The 22,415-nt window shown below is 38.0% G+C and overlaps 1 protein-coding gene across 13 annotated transcripts in view; it reads left to right on the top strand.

Annotated features, from left to right (window-relative positions):
• Positions 1-22,415, top strand: part of COL6A3 (collagen type VI alpha 3 chain) — a 180,828-nt gene that overhangs the window by 100,500 nt on the left and 57,913 nt on the right. For all 13 annotated transcript variants that reach the window (XM_070732276.1, XM_070732287.1, XM_070732288.1 and 10 more), the window contains 11 exons: positions 1,769-1,914; positions 3,099-3,191; positions 4,875-4,928; positions 6,965-7,036; positions 7,558-7,584; positions 7,719-7,763; positions 7,890-7,943; positions 8,306-8,368; positions 11,780-11,845; positions 13,180-13,233; positions 21,231-21,266. In XM_070732276.1, coding sequence (XP_070588377.1) covers positions 1,769-1,914; positions 3,099-3,191; positions 4,875-4,928; positions 6,965-7,036; positions 7,558-7,584; positions 7,719-7,763; positions 7,890-7,943; positions 8,306-8,368; positions 11,780-11,845; positions 13,180-13,233; positions 21,231-21,266 — 710 coding nt within the window. The remainder of the gene's footprint in view (positions 1-1,768; positions 1,915-3,098; positions 3,192-4,874; positions 4,929-6,964; positions 7,037-7,557; positions 7,585-7,718; positions 7,764-7,889; positions 7,944-8,305; positions 8,369-11,779; positions 11,846-13,179; positions 13,234-21,230; positions 21,267-22,415) is intronic.

Raw genomic sequence — 22,415 nt, 5'->3', positions numbered from 1 at the left:
TAAAGCATGTGCCCAGTGTTTACAACCATTACCACAATATGACTCTTTAGCTTTTTATCCTTTCATTGAAATATTAAGGCCAGAGCCTTCCTTCTAACCATTTTCATAAACATTGAAAGTAGATTTTTTTCTTTTACATTAAAAATCATCAATATATCCACAAGATATTTCTCCAATTTCATCATTAAGACATTCTTAATACTGTAGTTTGAAATGAATGTTCCATTCTTCTCTCACTTGAAGCAGCCCTAAATCATTGCAGAATTTCTTCTTCCTACATAAAGAATGGGGTGGGTGGGTGGATTATTGGATTAGCTTCTTCTGTTGGCAAGCAAATGCTATTGTTGCTGGACTAGGTTTTCAAGATGTTCAAAGAAATACGCTCAGACAGTGAAACAAAAGCATTGAATAATGAAATGTTGCTATAAAAAGAGTGATATCCCTGATATTGTCAAATATCAATTTATAAAGATCTCCAATATCATTTCTATGGTTGAGTAAGATGGGAAACTTTTCCGGAAGATAGAACTAAGAAGAATGTACTCCTAAACTAGTTACATTTTAGGAATATTTGAATTGCACACAAAATCTATTAATTCTTACAGGTTAATCTAAATTTTATGTGTTTCTTCAGTAAAAACAATTGATAAATACAAATGTATTAGGAGAAGATGTACAATGTACAATACACAGATGTACAATCTAACAATGGAGAAAATATTTGCCAAAATACATATATAGGTAATCCTTGACTTAAAACCACAATTGATCCCAACATTTTCATTGCTAACTAAGACAGTTGTTAAGTGAATTTTCCCCCATTTTACAACCTTTCTTACTGCAGTAGTTAAGTGAATCACTGTAGTTATTAAGTTGATAACATGGTTGTTAAGTGAATCTGGCTTTCCAATTGATTTTGTTTGTCAGAAAGTCACAAAAGTTGATCACATTAACCTGGGACAATGTTGCAATGACCGTAAGTGTAAAAAATGGTTGTAAGTCATTTTTTCATTGTTCTAGTTACTTTGAAAATCACTAAAAATGATTGTAAGTCAAAGACTACCTGTAATATAGACTTAGTTGCTTTTTAAAAAAGCATCAATTAAGTGAATAATATTGACTGCTTTAAAAGGGTGGCCTTTTGGAGATTATTGAATAAAACAGATTTAAGATTGAGAAAATGAGGGGGAAAAGAGAAGCTAAATAGAACCAGTTTATCTCATCCTTTCTCAGATAGATAACAGGATAGAATCCTATAGGACAGTGATGGCAAACAGAGCCATATCTGAAGGCATGTGAGGCATTGCTCTATGACAGCTCAAGCATACGTGTGTGTGCTGGCCAGCTGAGTTTTCAGCTGTTTCCTGAAGCCCGGGGATGACAAAAATGACCCAATGGGGCAACCAGAAGTTTATTTCTGAACTTCCGATTGGCCCATTTTTCACTCTCTCCTGGTTTCAGGAGGCTTTCCTGAACCCTGCAACAGCAAAAAACAGCCCAATGGGCCTACTGGAAGTCTGGAGGCTTCAGTGAGGCCTGAGTGCATGTGCAAGCAGCGCAGTGCGGGAATTATGCGCATGCATGGGGGGGGTAGGGCATTGCATTATGGGTGTGGGCACGCACGCTCATGCTTATCGCTCGCAAGTGCACTCTTTTGGCCCTCAAGCCAGAAAAGATTTGCCATCACTGCTATAGGATAAACATTATTATTCAGGGATTAGGAACAATAATTCAAGATGGATTCCTCCCTCCTCTTCATGTTCTCTAGGTGTCAAAGCTCTCATTCTTGTTGGGTTGGATCGAGTATCTAATTTTGAAGAAGCAATGAAACTGGAATTTGGACGTGGCTTTACTTATAATAGGCCTCTCCAAGTGAATCAGCTGGATTTAGATTTTGAAGTGACAGAGCAATTGGTAAATAACTGAAGTCTATATTCTTAAATGACATTAAAAATAATGTTTAATGGATATATATTTGCAAGTACCTATTATGTAACAATATTGCATTTTTGAATAAATATAAACATGGGGTTTTTATGATACCTAATGTGCATTTCGTCCATAAAAATGTAACTTCTGTGAAATTTCCAAGATGAAAAAGCAAAAAATTACAAAGCAGCTCCCTTCACAGAGGAGGGGGTCTTTATGTAAGCCATGTTATTTGTTCTACTCATATAACATTTTTATATTAGTGAATGGCCTAATCAATTACTACCTAGATACTCTCTAATCCACCTCTGGTGGCCTGTCACTTCTTTCTGGGCATTGCAAAGAGTATTTGTGGCTGCTGTCCTTGAATGAATCATGATGAAAAGTTCATCCCTTGTGTCAAATCAATATCCCAGATAGGATATAGGGTTGCATGGTATTTCAGGTTTGAAAGCATGCTTTGAAGTTACTTGGCATCTCCATATTTTCTGCAAGACCTTTGATACTTCCAAGCAGAAGTGTCCACAGCCTCACTAAATATTCCAGAGGTTTAAGGTTTCTTGAATTCCTGGCTTTCCCCTCAATCTTCCCACACAATGCTTTCTAGATTAGGATCTATCCATTCTTGAAAGATTAGTATTGGCCATTTGTATTAAACTAGAGAAGAAGCAGAGCCTGTTGAGCCAATTCTAGTTTATTATAAACTTACATTGACAGAACCTTCCAAATATGAAAGTGCAATTACTGCCAGAGCTCCCAGTCTCCTTTTAACCAGAAAAAGTAGAAAATTTATATGCCCCCCTGAGTCTCTCAAGAGTGGGCAGCATATAAATCTATTTAAAAATGAATAAATAAATAAAATGTTTCTTCTCAGTCTCCTATCCTGCCCACTAGGGTTTTGTGGAGGAATCCTTAATTGGCTCATATACTATATTTATCTTTTAGCCTGTTTTAGTCTTTGAGAAATGTATTTGTTTTTCAACATCTGATCAATTACTATATTAATAATATTTCCCCTCCTTGTTTTCAATACTTTTTCCGTTCTCCAAGCTATTATTTCAGTTAAAACTCAATATTGCACAAATGTAACTTTGAACAACATAAAGTGCTCACATATGCATTTTAATAATTTATTTTTTTTTACTTAATTAGTAGTCTGTTTTATTCAGGACAATATTGCAGAAAGATCATGCTGTGAAGTTCCATGCAAATGTTCTGGACAACGGGGGGACAGAGGATTTCCAGGCACAGTTGGAGCAAAGGTGAGATGTTAAAAATGGGCTTCACAGTGTATAATAAGACATCCACGGGAATGAGGTGGATCTGTTCCAAGGGGAAATACAAAAGATTCCCAAGATTTTGAACTCACTCGCAGTGATTCTCTGGATCCCAGCAGTTTTTGTATTGTATTCATGATGTCTTATCTAGAAAGCATGTTTTCACCTATGATGTCTTTTTTGTGTACTTACATTTCTAGTGTTAACATTGATATGAAATTGGCTCAGAATTTGGAGTTTCTAGAGTACGTTTTGATAATCAGTGTCACATTTCACCTGTGCTTGACAGTACTTGGTGAAATATTTTAAAAATAGAGTGCAACTATGGAAGGCTTTGCTATCTAGGCAAAGTTCTATAAACAAATTATATATTGATCTGTACATTAGAGATATAATTTTAAATGAATGAGATAACAAGAATGCTCTCAATATATATATAACATTAGAAAATCATACTAATGGCTGGAAAGGGTATTTAAAGATATCACTGATGCACTGATCATAACAGCAGAAGAAAAAAGCTTGAAGCATCAGGTCTTTAGAAACAGGGTCTATCATATTAGACAGAATCCAAAGTACAGACTATGCAGAGAGATCCCAGAGACAGTCCAATATCATACTGGTAGCATGTAAAATGCAGGCAGGAACAGCACTAAATGGCACAACCAAGTTGTTGTATTGTGAACAAGAACATCTGCACAGTGTATGAGCTTAGACTCCTGAACCCAGATATTTATTTATTGTATTTATATGCCGCTCACTCCAAACGGACTCTGAGCGGCTAACAATCGGAATAAATGCAACAACAATGAAAACAGATAAAATACAATAATAAAAGTCAGTAATAACAGTAATATAAAAAAACATACATACTTATAATCAGCTTAATTTCAGGCCTGCTGGAAAAGCCAGGTCTTAACGGCTTCCCAGAAGACCACTAGGGTGGAGATAATGCAGATTTCTGGAGGCAGTTAGTTCTAAAGGGCTGGAGCTGCCACAGAAAAGGCTCTTCCCCAAGGTCCCGGCAACTGACATTGTATGACGGATGGGACTTGGAGAAAGCCAACTCTGTGGGCCCTTATTGGCCACAGCGAGGTATGAGGGAGGAGGCAGTCCCGTAAATAGTCTGGCCCTGAACCATTTAGGGCTTTAAAGGTGATAACCAACACCTTGAATTGTAGGTGAATAGGATAGGATAGGAGATCCTACAGAAGGTCATAGAGTATAACAAGGCTAAGATACTGTGGGGCTTCCACATTACAGAGAGACAAGTACTAGCCATTCAACCAGCCATTATGGTAGTAGACAAGCAGAAGAAGACAGTGGCAGTAATAGATGCAGCAGTGCCAAGTGACAGCCAAGAGAAACTGAATAGGTTCTGAAGGAAGAACTGGAGGGGATGTGGAAAGTAAAGGCCAAAGTGGTCTCGGTGGTAGGAGCGTTTGGGGCTGTGACTCCAAACTGGGAGAATACACTTCCTGTGCAATGTGCATGCACACACACACAGTCTATGTATATTCTGAAGCTTTTTAAAGATCATATTCAGATATTTATTGCAATGACTTACTATATTTTCTTTGTAAAAAGGCAGAATTGAGCTTAAAGATAAAATATAGGATATTCAGAATACCATCTCAAGTTTATGTATATTTTATCTGTGTTTTAAAGGGAATTCCAGGGGAAAATGGCTATAGAGGCTATCCAGGAGATGAAGGTGGACTGGTGAGTAAATGTTTCTCAACAACTGAACTTCTACTTGCAGGAGCAAGGAAACACAAGAAAACCATCAATACTTTTGCTGTGAAGATGGATGGAGGGATGAAGGGAAGAGGAGGAGGAGGAGGAGGGGGAAGGAAGGAACATGGTACCACAACTTTAGTGCTGCAGCAGTCTTTGGTTAATGATGAACAGAGTATTAGCAACATTTTGCTTTATTCTTCCATGCTACACATAGATTAAAACACAGGGTTTTCTTATTTGCTATGCAAAATAACAAAAGATCAAAATGGTATCGAGAATTTTCACATATTGTTTATATTCTATGTGAATCTGGAATCAGTTATTTTCAATATACATATAGAGATACGCACACACATATATTTACAATCTGATCAATCAAGCATTTACAGTGTGGATGTTCCTTTGACCTTCCTGCCAATCAGCTTAAAGCTCTGTTGGGAGATTTGGTGCTAGACGTATGGTTGGTGGTCACCCCAACATGAGGAACTACATTAAGGGGTTGCGGCATTAAAAAGATTGAGAATCACTGTTCTAAAGCTTATTGCTAGTTGGGAAACATTTTTGAGAGCATTGCTATTGAGGTTGGAGTCACATATTTGCTTGAGACAAGCTTCCATTATTCTAGTAAGGTCCCAAAATGTACTTGAGTCACCAGAATGCCAAAGAGAGAGACCTAAGAAGAGGCTTAGAAAAAACATCTACAAATCTTACAAATAAGAACTGGGTAGACCATACCACAACATACAGCCAAAGAGCATGCAGTGAAAGGCCACACCATGGAGAAGGTATGGCATCCTTTTATATGTTCAGAGACATCAGCTTAATAACCAATTCTGCCCCCCCCCTCTCCGGCCCATGCCTTCCTTGTAGCCCTGCATCGACTGTGCAGCAACGAACAGGAGGATTGAGGGCTTAGCAACACAGGCATTTGCCTGATGTAATCCTGCCAAACCATGACATAATCCTCAGAAAGCACTGATTTGTACACAAAAACAAGATATCAGAAGTTATATCATTTGTAGAAGCACATGTCAGATGCAATTCTATTTCTTAGCAAAACAGTTCCTACAAACAGCACCAGCAAGTTATTATTATGTCCCAGTAATTATACCCATTCAACTATTATTATGTGCCTTCACTAGCATTGCATTTTATATGGCTCATTGCCATGCTGGAGTCTGATCGAATTTTGAGCTGGCAGGGGTGTGTGTGTTTGGATGAAGGATGTAAAAGAAAAGTTGCCTCCGTGAAAGAAAGTTAGATCCTATGACAGTGATGGCAAACCATTTTTGGTTTGCTTGTCAAAAGGTGGAGTGTGCGTGCACTAGCACACATGCACATGCCCGCAACCATTCCCTCCCCCCACGCATGCCCCCCTGTTCCTGTTCCTGTGCACAACCCTTCTCACTGCCCCCATGCATGAAGCCTGGGATAGTGAAAAAATGGCCAAACAGGCAAACTGGAAGTTCGGAAAAAATTGGTTTTCACACTTTGGAGACGTCAGGGAAAAACAGCACAATGGGCAAACCAAAAGTCCATTGGGCTGTTTTCACATTCCTGGTTTTCAGGGAAGCTTCCCTAAAGCCTTGGGAGGGCAAAACGGCCTTCCCCAAGCCCAAAAATCAGCTGGAGCTGATATAGAACAATGCCTTTTGTCCCCCCCAATATTCCCTCCACAGGTTAGCCATCACTGTCCTATGGCCTTGCCCATTGCAAATAATTGGATCCAATTGGAGCCCTGGATCAAATATGCTCTTTGGACTGAAATTCCTTACAATCATCTGTTTTGCATTATAAAAACTATACTTTTAGTTGACAGGATTGTCTGAATGTAGAATGATAGAAATGTTTCACATTTTAATAACATACTATGTAATATTCTTGTCACAGAATATGATATCTCCTTTCCTTTTTAGTATTCATGTGGCCATTTTCTTTAACTACCATCATTCAGAAATATGTTTGTGACTGAAGAGTTATTCATGCTGACTTTCATACTTCTTTCTTTTTTATCAAAGGGTGAACGTGGACCCCCTGGCATAAATGGAACCCAAGGTTTCCAAGGCTGCCCAGGTGAAAGGGGAATGAAGGTAAAGAAAAAGAATTCAACTCTGCAGAAAAATAATGCATACTGTATAGACTTCTCAATAGACACCAGCCCAGTTTACACTAGTCCACTACAATCACATTGTAGCATCTGATAGAAAATTACTCAATATTATTGTCCAAATAATTTTGGGGGTTGGGGTGGAGAACTGGTGGGTGAAGGCAAGCTCTGAGAAGAAAAGAAAGTTTCCAGAAGCTAGAATATATTTATTGAATTTACCTTAACCAATCATAACCAACACATCTTCCCTAAATGGGCAGTGAAATTTCAGTGGATTTTTTAAAAAAATAAAGTGTATGCATCAAACGGTGGTCTTCTATTTATTTTTGTCTTTTTTAAAATTTTGAGGCTATTCCAACTTTTCCTTAATTTTATGAAATAATGGAAATAATCCTGTGATGGTTATCTGAATATTTTTGACTACTCCTTTTTCTCTGTAGCTGTAGGTTTTGAGAAATTGAATGAATTTTTAATTAGATAATGACAATTCCTTTTTTTTTGTAGGGAGGCCGTGGATTCCCAGGAGAAAAGGTACGTAACAATTTCAATATAACAGAAGAAGAAAAATACACATTTCCCTCTCTTCTATTTTTCTCATTGTCAATTTCACCTCAGTATTTCTTTTTTGGAATTATAATAATTAATTGCTTTCTTTGATTCTGTAGGGTGAATTAGGGGAAAATGGGCTTGATGGAATAGATGGAGAAGAGGTGAGTCATTTGAGTTACTTTTGGATTAATAAAGAACATGAAATAACATTATTTCTTTCTGGTTAGAAGTCATTTCAGTAACACACTTCGATTAATAAATGCAATGAATTTTATTGCTTTTGCCAGGGAGAGAGAGGCTTTCCAGGTGTTCCTGGGGAGAGGGGGAGCCCTGGTAGACAGGTAAGTGTATTTTTTATTATCATTCCAAAATCTCAAAATTGAAAAGAAAAAATTCCAAACAACCAAATAACGTATTGCTTATTATAGAGCTACAAGAGACTTCTGGGAAATCAGCAAAGGTCTCAGATTTTCTTCTTCTTAACCCTAACTGGAGAGACTAATCAGAAATAAGATGCAGGCCAGTTTATCTCTGAATAGGCCATTAAGTGAAGAATAAAAATGGAGAGCGATGGCTTAGTATCCTTTCTCTGGTTATTCTCTTACTAGAAATATCAGCCAAGGAAAGGTGAAAGTCACATTAATTACAGGAGTCCACTGTTATGGGCAAAGGTTTTGATATTTTGGAAATAATTTCTTCATAGGGTGGCAGAGGAAGCAAAGGAGAAATAGGAGACCCAGGTGACCAAGGACTTCGAGGCAATCCGGTAAGTATGTTGAAAGATTCTGAGAAGTTTATACTTTAGGTTTCAAATTCCAGGAACAAAGAAAAAAAAGGGGGGAGGTCTTTATAACTTTTCCATTTTCCTTTCTCTTTCATATTTACTATAATTTACTATAATATAATCTTTTAGAAATAACTATTTTTTAAAAGATTTAAAATTGCAGAAGATTTAAGATGTTAACTATCAGAATGGGTAGGCTTGACACTTGCAACAATTACTTTACTCTTATTGAAATCTTGAGGTCTATGAGGTAAAAAGATGTAAAATCAGGGGTAAGGAGAGCAGTACAGAACACTTCAAAGCACATGTTGAGGCTAGGAAATTGTTTTCAGAATTGAGCTACCAGTCTACTTCTATTTTTTCTTAGTCTCCTCTATTTCAGAATCGATTCACTGTTTAGTAAAGACCAATCTTTGTAATGGGAAGTTGGGCAGGATGAAGCATTTGATACATGCAGTGAAGGGCTACCAAAATTTTTACTACCACACTGTGGGTGTGGCTTATGCATGATGCCATGCATTTTCTTTCAACATGATAGCAGTATACAGATATTTGAGGGGTTACCGCAGAGAGGAGGGGTCACACTATTTTCCAGGGCACCAGAGGGCCAGACCAGGAGCAATGGATGGAAACTGACCAAGGAGAGATTCAACCTGGAAATAAAGAAGAACTTTCTGATGGTGAGAGCGATCAACCAGTGGAACAGCCTGCCTATCACTTGGCACATTCAAAAGAAAATTGGACTGCCATCAGGTTGGGGTGGTGTAGGGTTTCCTGCTTGAGCAGGGGGTTGGACTTGATGACCTGCAAGGACCCTTCCAACTCTAATAATAAACAAACAAACAAACAAACAAACAAACAAACAAACAAACAAACAAACAAATAGATCTTTCCATGCAAATTGGGTGCTCTGGGGTGGAGCTCCATTTTCGCTACCCCACTGCATTCCCCACCCCGTCCAGGCAGTAGCCCACCCCTGGATACATGCTATTGATTTCTAAACTTGTATCTGCTCTGAGTTGGAAATAATTGGGCAGAATAAAATGTCATGAGTAAGGCAATATCCAGAGGGAAGGGAGTAATAGAACCTGGAGGTGGAGTAAAAAGAATCAGCTAGATTCTCTACATAGCCACAAATGGTGATTATGATAGCAATGTTCCAATATTTGAGGGACTGCTACAGAGAGGAGGGGGATCAGGCTGTTTTCCAAGGCACCAGATGACCAGACAAGGAATAATGGATGGAAGCTGACCAAGGAGAGATTCAACCTGGAAATAAGGAGAAACTTTCTGATGGCTAGAATGACCAACCTGTGGAACAGCTTGTCCCATAAACACAAGAAGCAACAATATTTGTGAAACCTGCTTTCATTCCCATTAGCAGACCAACCACTTTCAAATCTCCACTGATATTCTATTGATGATGCTTATATTGTATTGCATCCAAAACAACAGACAGATTTTCATTAATTTCCTTTAGATGATATGAGTGAGCAATAGGTAGTGATGGTTTCATATTTCCATTGTGAAGCAACACTGCTTTCAAACTTCTCTGGGATGAGTCAATAAACAATTGCCAATCTGCAACAAAATACTCTTGATTCAGTTCTTCAAAAAGGCCATTCACATTGTTACTGTATACAATTGGTCCATCAATTGAAAAATTTTCTGACTGCACTGTAAATACTCCTTCCCATAAAACTCACTAAAAACTTTATTGATGTTGTTCCTGTAAGAAAATTCACAATTAAGTATGACAACAAAGAAATGGGAATGACATAAAACAACTACATACATTGAAAATGTAGAAATAATGTAATAACAAAATGCTTCTATATCAGAAACTTTATCTGTCAGATCAGATTTTTGGAATCAGCACATCAAACTCCATGAAACAGACATATTACCTTTGCTCATTATTATTTGTGTGTTGACCAGTGTAATCTGTAATCTGTAAATTGACTAAATCCAATTCCTCTTTAATTATGTTCACTCCTATCCTTAATTGATTAGATTCCTAGGCATAGGCATGAATTGTAATAAATCAATTTAATTGGAACGTCACTTGTGTTCCTCTGACTATATCTTGAGTTATAACTGTTATGTACCTATGTAAATAAGGATATGTAAATAAGTTATGTTAATATCTGTTTAAGTCTACTCATCTACATACCCGGCCCTGGATTGGCTAAATCACGGGCAGAAAAATCCAAATGGCTGTCAAAGCCGTGCCTACAGTAAGGAAGACCTTTAAATACAGAGACCTGTGCCGTGCACCTTGTCTTTTGCCGTGAACTTCAATTGTGCTACTGTTATTGGTTACTTTGTTACATGGGTCGATTCCAAATAAAGACGAATCAGGCTAACACGGGTCCTTCCAGTTATTCCAATCTAGCAATAACCTGTGCATCTTTGCCCTTTCACATTCATGTTTTTAATTCTCAGTTTCGTCTTTCTAATTTATTAAGAGATCTGTAATTTTTGATTACTTATCAAAGCCACCAGGAGAGATTCATTGCATAATTCCTGTCATTTAGCAGTTAAACAGGAAAAAAACAGTCAGAAAAGAGAGGCAACAATTCCCATTCAGCATCACAATACATGGACTAAAATCTAGATCTTAAAGACATTTGTTTCTGTATAAATTCTTCTAAAAATAATCTGAATTAAAGAGAATTCTCATCCATTCTTAATGATGGATTTTTGGGAGGCCATTTCATGCAAATATTAAGTTGTGTGCAGGTTACAAGCAACCAGTACCAGGAATAGGACAACATTTTCATCAGTGCAATTTTGGGCCATAAAATATTTAAACCCCAAATTACTCCGCTTTGTACATCCAAGCAAACCAGAATCTTTCCAAGAGGTCCAGGGAATCATTAAAGTTATCTTTCCATGTCTATTTCCCAATATAAATATGTTAGTTAGCTGAAGCAAGCTATCAAACAAGGTCAAAGTGGTGATGTGAACAAGATCTATGTATCAACACTTCTAAGCAGGGGCAGACTACTGCCCAGATGGGGGGGAATGCAGTGGGGTAGCAAAAATGGAGCTTCACCCCAGAACACCCAATTTGCACTGAAAGATGTTGACAGAAAATGCAGAGCATCCTGCATAAACCACACCCACAGTGTGGTAGAAAAAAGTTTGGTAGCCCTTCACTGCTTCTGAGTAAGGATTTCTTTTCATATAGTCTAGTCTCCTAAACATGCACCCATGCACTTAGAAAGGTTAGATGAAGAAAGTTCTGGGTTATGAGATGAGCATTGTGGATATGTCAGGACTGAAAACAGTCTTTCTCTGAACTGTATCCATCACTACATTATAAACTGTGTTATAAACATTTAATAACTTTTGTCTCTGCTTGCTTTTCATTGCTCGGGCTGCTTCCAGGGTACTTTTGGAACCGATAGTACTGACAGAGGACCCAAAGGCGAAAAGGGAGAACTTGGACCAGTGGTAAAATATCAATCCTTGGATTTGTAAGAGGGTTAGACAGAGATATTAACTGGCTTGGGAAGCTGTCCTAGAACCTCCAAAATCCAATCGCGATTGCTTGGGAGAATTTAATGCAATCTAATGACTGGACTAATTATCTCACTAACAAGAAAAGTAAAGCTGCATGAGACTATGAGACAATTAACCAACGGAATGACTTGCCTTCAGAGGTTGTAGGTGCTCCATTACTAGAGGTTTTAAAGAAAAGATTGGATAGCCATAAGTTTGAAATATTATATGGCAGTGAAGGCAAACCTATGGCACGGGTGGCACGCGGAGCCATATGTGTTGGCGCACAAGTTGTTGCCCTATTCAGCTCCAACATGCATGTTTGTACTGGCCAGATTATTTTTGGCTCAAACAGATGCTAGGGGAGGGCATTTTTGGGTCCCAGAAAGCCTCTGGGGTGAGGGTGTTTTTATCCAGGGAAACATTTGGAACTCGGGGAGGGTGAAACATGAGCCTACTGGGCCCACCAGAAGTTGGGAAATAGGCCATTTCCGGCCTCCAGTGGGCCTCTGTGAAGTGGGGGGAGCTGTTTTTTGCCCTCCCCAGGCATTGAATTATATGTGTGAGCACCTGCACATGTACGATAGCATGCACCCATGTTCTTTCAGCACCCAAGGAAAAAAAGGTTCACCATCACTGTCATATGGTCTCCTGCTTGAACAAGTCATGGAACTAGAAGACCTGCGAGGTCTCTTCCAATTCTGTTATTTTGTTAAAAACAGTTTTTGTTTTCCCATAATAGAAATAGGAGGGATGATGAATAAAAGTTAATCAATCAAAGATTAATTTAAATCAATCACTAGGTCAGATCAACTGGTCAGATCCAGAAAACAAAATAATATAATCGCTCAGGATAGGAAACCATCAGTAAGGAGATAGACTATTCTGGGTAAAATATAAAACTAATACTTTCTCCATCTCAAGTTTTTTCATCCTATATAACTCTCTATTTTAAATAATAATGGCATGAGCCCTAAGATCTCTCTAATTGGAGAGAAAATTTAACCAGTTTTTGAAAATCAATGTAAATCCTACTGTACCTCATTATAGTGTTTCATGAAAAAAAAGAAAGATTTTTGGCACCAGAGCTTTATTGTATTCTAGAATAGGAATGAAGTGAGGTAAGAACCCTATTCCAGGATCCATTCATGTAAAAAACACAAACCTAATTTAAAAGAAGAAAATTTTCAAAAATACATTCTACTAATATATTTTATTGTCCAGTTGTGACATGCATATGTTTCTTGTTTAATGATAAACAATTCCAGTGCTTTATATTTTTACAGGGAGAACTTGGAAAAGATGGACCACGAGGTGACGCAGGAGGAGCTGGAAGAGATGTGTGTATAATTCTCCCTGCTATTTGATTTACTAATAACATAGCTTCTACCATAATAGACATTGCACAAACACACACACACATGTGTGGGTACGTAACATATTTTTGCTGATAATGAAAATGAAAGGAAACTAGTATAGATCTATTTCAAGCTATTTAGCTCTCATCAGCTAGCCATAACCTTACTGGAATTTGAACCTGGGCAGCCTGCCTACAAGGCAGTATGATTCGACAGAAACATGCACACACACACACGTTTCTGTTGAATCACTCTGGTATACCCAAATATGGGAGGAGGTTAATACTTCCTTTTGCCTCTTGGCCCAACCTAGAGACATTCTCTGCCTTACAAGGCAAAGGCTGCAAGTTCAAATCCCAATGAGGATTTGGCTAGCTGATGAGGCCAGAACAAGGCTGAAATAGATCTATCCTAGTCTCCCTTAATTTTCAAATTCAGCTTAAACATATATATATATATATATATATATATATATATATATATATATATATATATATATATATACTTCATCTATAATGAACAAAGATATAAACAAATAGAGGGAGCCCCCATGGGATCACCTTTATCACCTGTCATAGCCAACCTCTATATGGAATATTTCGAAAATAATGCTTTAGAGCAAGCCAAATACAAACCCAAACTTTGGCTGAGATATGTTGATGATACCTTTGTAATTTGGCCACATGGTAAAGAAAAACTAGACAATTTCCTCACACATCTCAACAGCCTACACCCCAAAATACAGTTTACTATGGAAACAGAAATCAATGATCAACTTCCCTTTCTAGATGTACTGGTCTATAAAAAACCCAATGGCAGCCTAGGACATACTATCTACCAAAAGAAAACCCATACCAACCGTTATCTAAATGCACACTCACACCACCACCCCGCACAAATCACCTCAGTGGCCAAAACTCTCATCACCAGAACCAAACGCTTAGCTGACCATGAGCACTTAAAAACTGAATTGAACAAACTCAAAGATGTACTAATTTCTAATGGATTCAAAGAGAAAACAATAACAAACCTAATCAATAAAGAGACACCCCCCAAAAAACAAGATCAAGAACAGGACAATGGCACCACCATCCTTCCTTACATCAAAGGCACCACGGATAAAATTAGTAAAATTCTGCACAAACATAACATCAAAACCTCATTTTGCACTAACCAAAAAATATCTAATATCCTAAGGAGCCCCAAAGATAAAATCCAATTGGAATACCAAGGAATCTATGAAATCCCTTGCAAAACATGTGCAGCCACATACATTGGACAAACTAACCGAAGAGTGAGCCAACGCATAGCAGAACATGTGAATGCAGTCAAAAAACAAGAAAAGACCTCCTCCCTTGTCCAGCACATTAAAAAAACAGGGCACGAAATTGACTTTGAAAAAACTAAATTACTCCACAAAACAGAGAATTTATATAGAAGAATTTCTCTAGAAGCTATCGAAATTGAGAGGAGACCCCTTTGTCTAAATAAAAGAGATGATACCTCCCGCCTGCCAGAGATTTGGAAACCAGCCTTAAACAAAATAAACACTTCATAATAATCAGCATGTCAATCCTTCTAATAATTATGATTTTAGAATTTTATATTTGGAAATCAGCCTTAAACAAAACACCTCAAAAAAATCTCCATGTCATTCCTTCTAATAACTATGATTACACCAACCAATCAGATCACTGAAACGTGGTCACCCAATCTATTTGCTACATTCAAAGCAAATCTCCACCCCCACACTACATACTAGGAAGAAATGTCAGTTGCTAACATTCCATTTAAAACAACACAAAGATTGGAACTACAGCCTGAAGATGGTGAATGTGATTTCGCCGAAACGTCGCATAGACATGCAAAACATTACAGAGGGCAAAACCCGAACTCGGAACAATCTACATGTTTAAGCTGAATTTGTCACATGTTTAAGCTGAATTTGAAAATTAAGGGAGACTAGGATAGATCTATTTCGGCCTTATTTTGGCCTCATCAGCTAGCCATACCCACTGGGACTTGAACCTGCAACCTTTGCCTTGTAAGGCAGAGAATTATCCTCTAGGCTACAGTATCCAATCCCTTCAGCTCTGTACCAGGGAAGGGTTACATTTTGTGTCGAATCACCCTGGTATATTGAAGGAACATCACAGCTCCTTTTTTGCCTCTCGGCCCAACCCAGGGCCATTTCCAAGGCAGTTAATTTTACTGATAGCCGACAATTCTATCTGTATGTGTCACATGTTTAAGCTGAATTTGAAAATTAAGGGAGACTAGGATAGATCTATTTCGGCCTTATTTTGGCCTCATCAGCTAGCCATACCCACTGGGACTTGAACCTGCAACCTTTGCCTTGTAAGGCAGAGAATTATCCTCTAGGCTACAGTATCCAATCCCTTCAGCTCTGTACCAGGGAAGGGTTACATTTTGTGTCGAATCACCCTGGTATATTGAATATATATATATATATATATATATATATATATATATATATATATATATATATATATTCGTAAATTTTCACGGGTATATGTATGTAGATTATTCAGTTTTTAAGTGCTCATGGTCAGCTAGGCGTTTGGTTCTGGTGATCAATGATCAACTTCCCTTTCTAGATGTACTGGTCTATAAAAAACCCAATGGCACCCTAGGACACACTATCTACCAAAAGAAAACCCATACCAACCATTATCTAAATGCACACTCACATCACCACCCCGCACAAATCACCTCAGTGGCCAAAACTCTCATCACCAGAACCAAACGCCTAGCTGACCATGAGCACTTAAAAACTGAATTGAACAAACTCAAAAATGTATTAATTTCTAATGGATTCGAAAGGAAAACAATCACAAACCTAATAAAAAAAGAGACACTCCCCAAAAATCAAGATCAGGACAATGGTACCACCCTCCTCCCTTACATCAAGGGCACCACAGACAAAATTAGTAAAATTCTGCACAAACATAACATCAAAACTTCATTTTCCACTAACCAAAAGATATCTAATATCCTAAGGAGCCCAAAAGATAAAATCCAATTGGAATACCAAGGAATCTATGAAATTCCTTGCAAAACATGTGCAGCCACATACATTGGACAAACCAATCGAAGAGTAAGTGCACGCATTGCAGAACATAAAAATGCAATTAAAAAAGAAGAAAAGACTTCTTCCCTTGTCCAGCACATTAAAAAAACAGGGCACGAAATTGACTTTGAAAAAACTAAATTACTTTCCAAAACAGAAAATTTATATAGAAGAATTACTTTAGAAGCCATAGAGATTGAGAAAAAACCCCTTTGCATGAATAAAAGGGATGACACGTCCCGCCTACCAGAGATTTGGAAACCAGCCTTAAACAAAAAAACACTTCATAAAAATCACCATGTCAATCCTTCTAATAATTATGATTCCACCAACCAATCAGATCACTAAAACATAATCACCCAATCTATTTGCTACATTCAAACCAAATCTCCACCCCCACACTATATACTAGGAAGAAATGACAGTTGCAAACATTCCATTTTTACAACAGCACGAAGCTTGAAACTTCAGCCTGATGATGGTGAATGTGATTTCACCGAAACGTCGCATAGACATGCAAAATATTACACAGGGCAAAACCCGAACTCAGAACAATCTACACACACACACACACACACATACACACATATATATTCATTCATAATGCAAAGTCATAAAATCATACAGTACATCTCATAAATCCTTATTTATCCTATGTATCGTCCAATAATTTTACCCATGTAATTCTATATAGTTCTAAAATTTTAATCCATTTTTATGAATTAATACATCCTAATATTAAACAACACCTAAATATATCTTTTACCATCATTCCATAGTCAATCCATATTTAATAATCAATCATCTCTCCTAAAATTTCTACCACTCTCTTATTTCTGGAAAAGATTGCGTGAGAGGGGGTTGTGGGGGGGGTCACAAACAGCAGGCAGGCCGGATGCAGCCCGCAGACCACCCCTTGCCCAGGTCTGCTGTACTCTAATGGCTAAGGTCTCTGCCTTATAAGGCAGAGACACCAGGTTCAAATCCCATTAAGGGTGTGGCTACCTGATGAAGGCAAATAAGCCTGAAATAGATATATAGTAGTCTCCCTTCCTTTTCATTATCAGAAAAATATGTTACACTTATAGATTATAGTTGTTGGCTATAAAAACTTATCTGCCTTGGAATAGAGGCAAAAAAAGGAACCTATGATTCTCCTTCCATGTACCAGGGTGACTCGGTAAAAAAAATCAGACACACACACATGTTAATCAATATGTGTGTGTGTGTGTTAATCAATATGTGTATGTGTGTGTGAATCTATCTATCTATTTTGGGGTAATTGATTATATCAGGGTGATTTCACAGAGAAAACCATAAAAACTCTTATCTGATGGACGCGAGCCTGTGGTCTAGAGGTTAAAACCACTGCCTTGCAAGGCAGAGTCTGCAGGTTCAAATCCCGGTAAGGGTATGAGTAGCTGACGAGAGCATAATAAGTTCAAAATAGATCTAGACTAATCTCCCTTCCTTTTCACTTATCAGCAAAAATATGTCACACAGACACACACACACACAATGTATGTGTTTGTGAATGTGTGTGTGTGTATGTATAACAAATGTTTGAATACTATGTTTTGCCAAATTTAGTTCATGGATGATTTAGAATAATATAGGAACACTTTAGGTAAAATCCAATAATTGTATGGGATTTGTGATGAGATTCATACTTTAAAAACGAATGTATTAGTTTAATTTCTAATATTTTGATAATTACTAAACCAAATTGAGGTTGGGGAGAAGAGGAAAATAATAAGAAAAGAAATCAGTAAAGACTGATTATTGTGTTGCACTTTTGTCAATAGAGTTGCATTACTCAGGAGAAACCCGTGTAGCATCCTTTGATTAAGTGAATTTGAAATATTGACTAATGTATTGGCTTTGATCTGATGTGATATGAATTAATGTGATGCAAAAGTTTGCTCTGGAAAGAGAACTAAGAATGATAGCATACTGGCATTAATAGTTATGTCTCTATGATAAGAGAGAAAGAAACCTTACTTTCAGAAGTAACAATCTCAGATGAGAAGATACATATCTGATTCAAAAGGGAACTGGGGAAGGAGGACGCTTTTGGGATAGAACCATGTGCAGTTGCTACAAAATTATGTTTAAGGAGTAATTATAATCAAGGTAGAAAGATTCTCTCAGTGCTTTGCTTCATGTTGAGAAATGGACCTAGAGCTGAGTCAGGATGTGCATAAAATGTCTATCACAAAATATACTGATTTTGCAATGGAAACAAAACTCTTTTTTGTGTGTTCTGATTGTTTTGACAACTGGTATCAGTTATGTCCCTGCTTTGTTGATTTAAACTCAGTGGAATGTTACACTAGTGGAGCTTTGAGGCAAACATAAAAGGTAAACATAGTAATATTTCTTCCCATTTTAGTCACAAGATGATGAGCTTAATTCTATGGTATCTTTATCATTATCTTTATAAGACAGAAGAAGATTGCTTAAATGCCTTGGAAATGATACAACAGTAGTAGGACTCATTTCCAGAGGTGGGGGGATAAGTCTGCCTATCATAATGAGGTGGACCAGTTGCTTTCATGGTGGGGAGATAATAATTGCTAATAATAATAATAATAAGACCAAGGAGCTTATAGTGGACTACAGAAGGAATAGATCAGACATCCAGCCCTTGGTCATCAATGGAGACCAAGTGGAGCAAGGGGCCAGTTTTAAGTTTTGGAGTGTTATCATAAAAGAGGACCTGACCTGGAGTGTTCACATTGCAGCACTGGTCAAAAGGGCCCAGCAGAGATTGTACCACCTAAACTTCTCAGAAAACAACAACTGAATGAAAAATTGCTAGTGATCTTCTACCACTGCACTTTAGAGAGTACAGTAGTACCTCTATATACGAGCTGCTCTATATACGAGCATTTCGAGATATGAGCTAGGAGGGGAGAGATATTTCTGTTCTACTCCCGAGCTCAAATTCGAGATACGAGCCGAGGCCAAGTCTCGCTCCGGGCTGTGCCCCCTCCGAGCGCTCACTGCCTGTCCCTGTCAGCAGCCCAGCCACCTTCACCTGCCCGGACAACCGCCAGAGGGACTCCTCCAGAGGGGCGCACGGGGAAGGGCTTGAGCCGCCGCCTTCTCCCTTCCCCGTGGGAGCGCCGCACCTCTTGTCTGCCCGGCCCGAGAGGCACAAAACCGCTGCTTATGCCGGGCGGCCTGCCTAGAACGCCAGCAATGCCGCCGGGTCGATTGCCAAGTGGGGGCGGGGCGCGGGAGGAGGCAGCGCCGCACCGGCCCCCTCAGGCCGCTCTGCCTGGGATGGGGCTCCTCCCAAGCCCCCGTGCGTCCCTCCGGAGGAGCCCCATCAAAAGAACTCCCCAACAAACAGAAAGGAGGCGCAGAGCGGGGGGGAGCCGCCTGGCAGACCGCCTTTGTGTTTTTGGCTGGGGGGGGGAGAAGGATGACCTTCCTGACTGCATGGCATCCTGCATGCAGGATGACATGCATGGCAAAGGGGCGGGGAGGATCGGGAGGCTCAAGCCTCCTTTGGTGGTGGCGGTCGGTTTTTTATTTTTGGGCTTGCACGCATTAATCGCTTTTCCATTGATTCCTATGGGAAACAATGTTTCATCTTACGAGCTTTTCGCCTTACAAGCCTCCTCCTGGCACCAATTAAATTCGTAAGTCGAGGTATTACTGTATCTTAATTTACTGCATCTGTGTATGGTTTGCTAATTGCACAGTGGCAGATAGGACAGCATTCCAGAGGGTTAACATCATTTCCCAGAGAACCATTGGTTGCCCTCTCCCCTCCTTGGAAGAGCTTTATAGCTCCCATTGCCTTAAGAAAGTTCAAGACATTCTTAAAGATCCATTTCATCATGGGCACCCTTTTTTTTGAACTATTGCCATCTGGCAGATGGTACAGGAAAATAAAAAGAAGGACAAATAGGCTGAAAAACAGTTTCTATCCCAGAGCAGTAACTATGTTGAATTCTACTGTACAGTGCAATATTAATGCAGTATCAGGGGTTTTCAATTCAATTGTGTAGAATGTTAAAGATGTGTGGGTTAGTTTTGTTAGATATGATGTACACTGAAGATGGCATTTAATTTTGTTGTATGGGATTCAATGGCAATAAAGTAAACTTACACTTAAATTATTGTTGCTTTGTATATGCACATGCCTTTCTGATCATTATGGGAAGTTATAGTTAATGTAAGCAGATGGATAAGCTGTATATATACTTTGCTTTGTTTATTCTAAAAATTCTGTGTATGACATTTGTGTTTACTGTTTAACTGCAAACTTTACGTATATGGTGTTGGTTTGATTATCTTTTTTAGTATTGGTATATATTATCTATTACTAATATTGAACCCATGTTATATTTTAAAATACAAAGATTCTAAGCTGGGTTAGAATGATGAAATTCATTGAACTTTGGTGTGTGGGTGCTTTTGGGACATACCTTGGTGACTTGTGTTAATGTTTGTTTTCTTAATATGATTAAAAAGAACTAGCAGCCCATTTATTGTTACCAGGAATCACTCCTTTGTACGAACAAAGACATCTGCCAAGACAGACTCAGTTGCTGACTTTTCATCTAACTGGTTGGGGGGGGGGGTGGCGGCACAGCAAATCTCTTGCTTGGTCTTGCTAAACATAAGTTAGTGTTTACAAGGATAAAATAACAGAAAAATAAATTTAAGTAAGAATTTTAAAACCTTGAAGTCTGAATCTTCTGTGTCCTATAGCATTTACCTGTTGAAAGATATACATTTTCAGTTTGAGTATCCACAAGAAAAAAAATCCTCAGAGAATAAAAAGCTGTAGGTAATTACCAAAATAGAAAAAAATATTTTTCTTGTAATACCTTTGCATAACAATTAATGGCTAGTCTGTATTTATTTCAAGGGAGCACTTGGCAGAAGAGGACCACCTGGTATCAAAGTAAGTCTTTATTATGTTTTTACATGATGTGTGTTTACGTTATGTGCTGTGTGTCTTATAAATATTGTATACAGATATAGTAGGGGAAGCGAGGATAGCCAAATCTAAGTAATATCTTTATAAAAATTGAATTTTTTTTTAAAAAATTCAATTGTTAAATAACTTTGCATTTAGGATAATTTGTTGAGAAGAATATACGTAGTCAGCCCACCAATGTGCTTCAGATAGACAAACATTTTAGAATCCTTTCTGGGACATATTATGTATTATTTTTCAGATATAAACATGCATGCACAGAATAGCTATATTTCAGAAAAAATATTTCAAAAACTGCTTATGAAATTGTAATAAGCAAGACCTTTACTTATTTATAATGTTTATACGGCTTCAGATTTCACAATAGTGTGACTTTCGGACTTCGTTCAACAGTGAATTGAAAAGAAAAATCAATAAATTCATGAAAACAGTTATCACTGAAAACAATAACGAACAATGAAAATCTTGGAAACAGAGTCAATGATGTTACATGCAGGAAGGGAATCATTGCAACATCTCCCTGATTCCCATTTTTATTCTACCTTTCTGCCAAAAAATCCTCATTATAGTATTATAGGCATGCAGTAAATGGTTTTTGTATGCCCTGTATCCTCATAGCAACTCTGTAAATTAGATTAGTATAGAATGAAATTCTGACTGGCCCACATGTGTCCATGAGTTTGTAGACATCATTGTTTAAAGAGAATGAGATTTTTTATCAAGTATGTGGGTAATCCCAGAGGAAAATTATGTTTTTACATGAAGTGTGTAAAGTCTTCCGAGAGGGGCGGCATATAAATCCAATAAAATAAATAGTAAATAAATAATAAAATAAATTTAAAACTCAAATAATGTAAATGGCTGCAATCTGAAAGACGTTCCATCGAGTGACAGAACCTAGTTCCATTTGATCTCATGCCCAAAGGAAATGCAAAGAAGAATGCAGCTTTTAACTAAAATGCCAATCTGCCTTATTAAACAGTAGCTATATAAAAGCGGCTCTTTCTCTCTCCGTCTCCCACCCCTTCTATCTCTTTATCTCCCTTTCCCTCTATTTATGTTTGTCTGTCTGTATGTGTGTCTGTCTGTCTATCATTTCATTACATTTTATAT

This window comes from Erythrolamprus reginae, chromosome 1 (genome assembly GCF_031021105.1).
Source record: "Erythrolamprus reginae isolate rEryReg1 chromosome 1, rEryReg1.hap1, whole genome shotgun sequence".
In the NCBI taxonomy this organism is placed as follows: Eukaryota; Metazoa; Chordata; class Lepidosauria; order Squamata; family Dipsadidae; genus Erythrolamprus; species Erythrolamprus reginae.
This window is presented reverse-complemented; position numbering and strand designations above follow the sequence as displayed.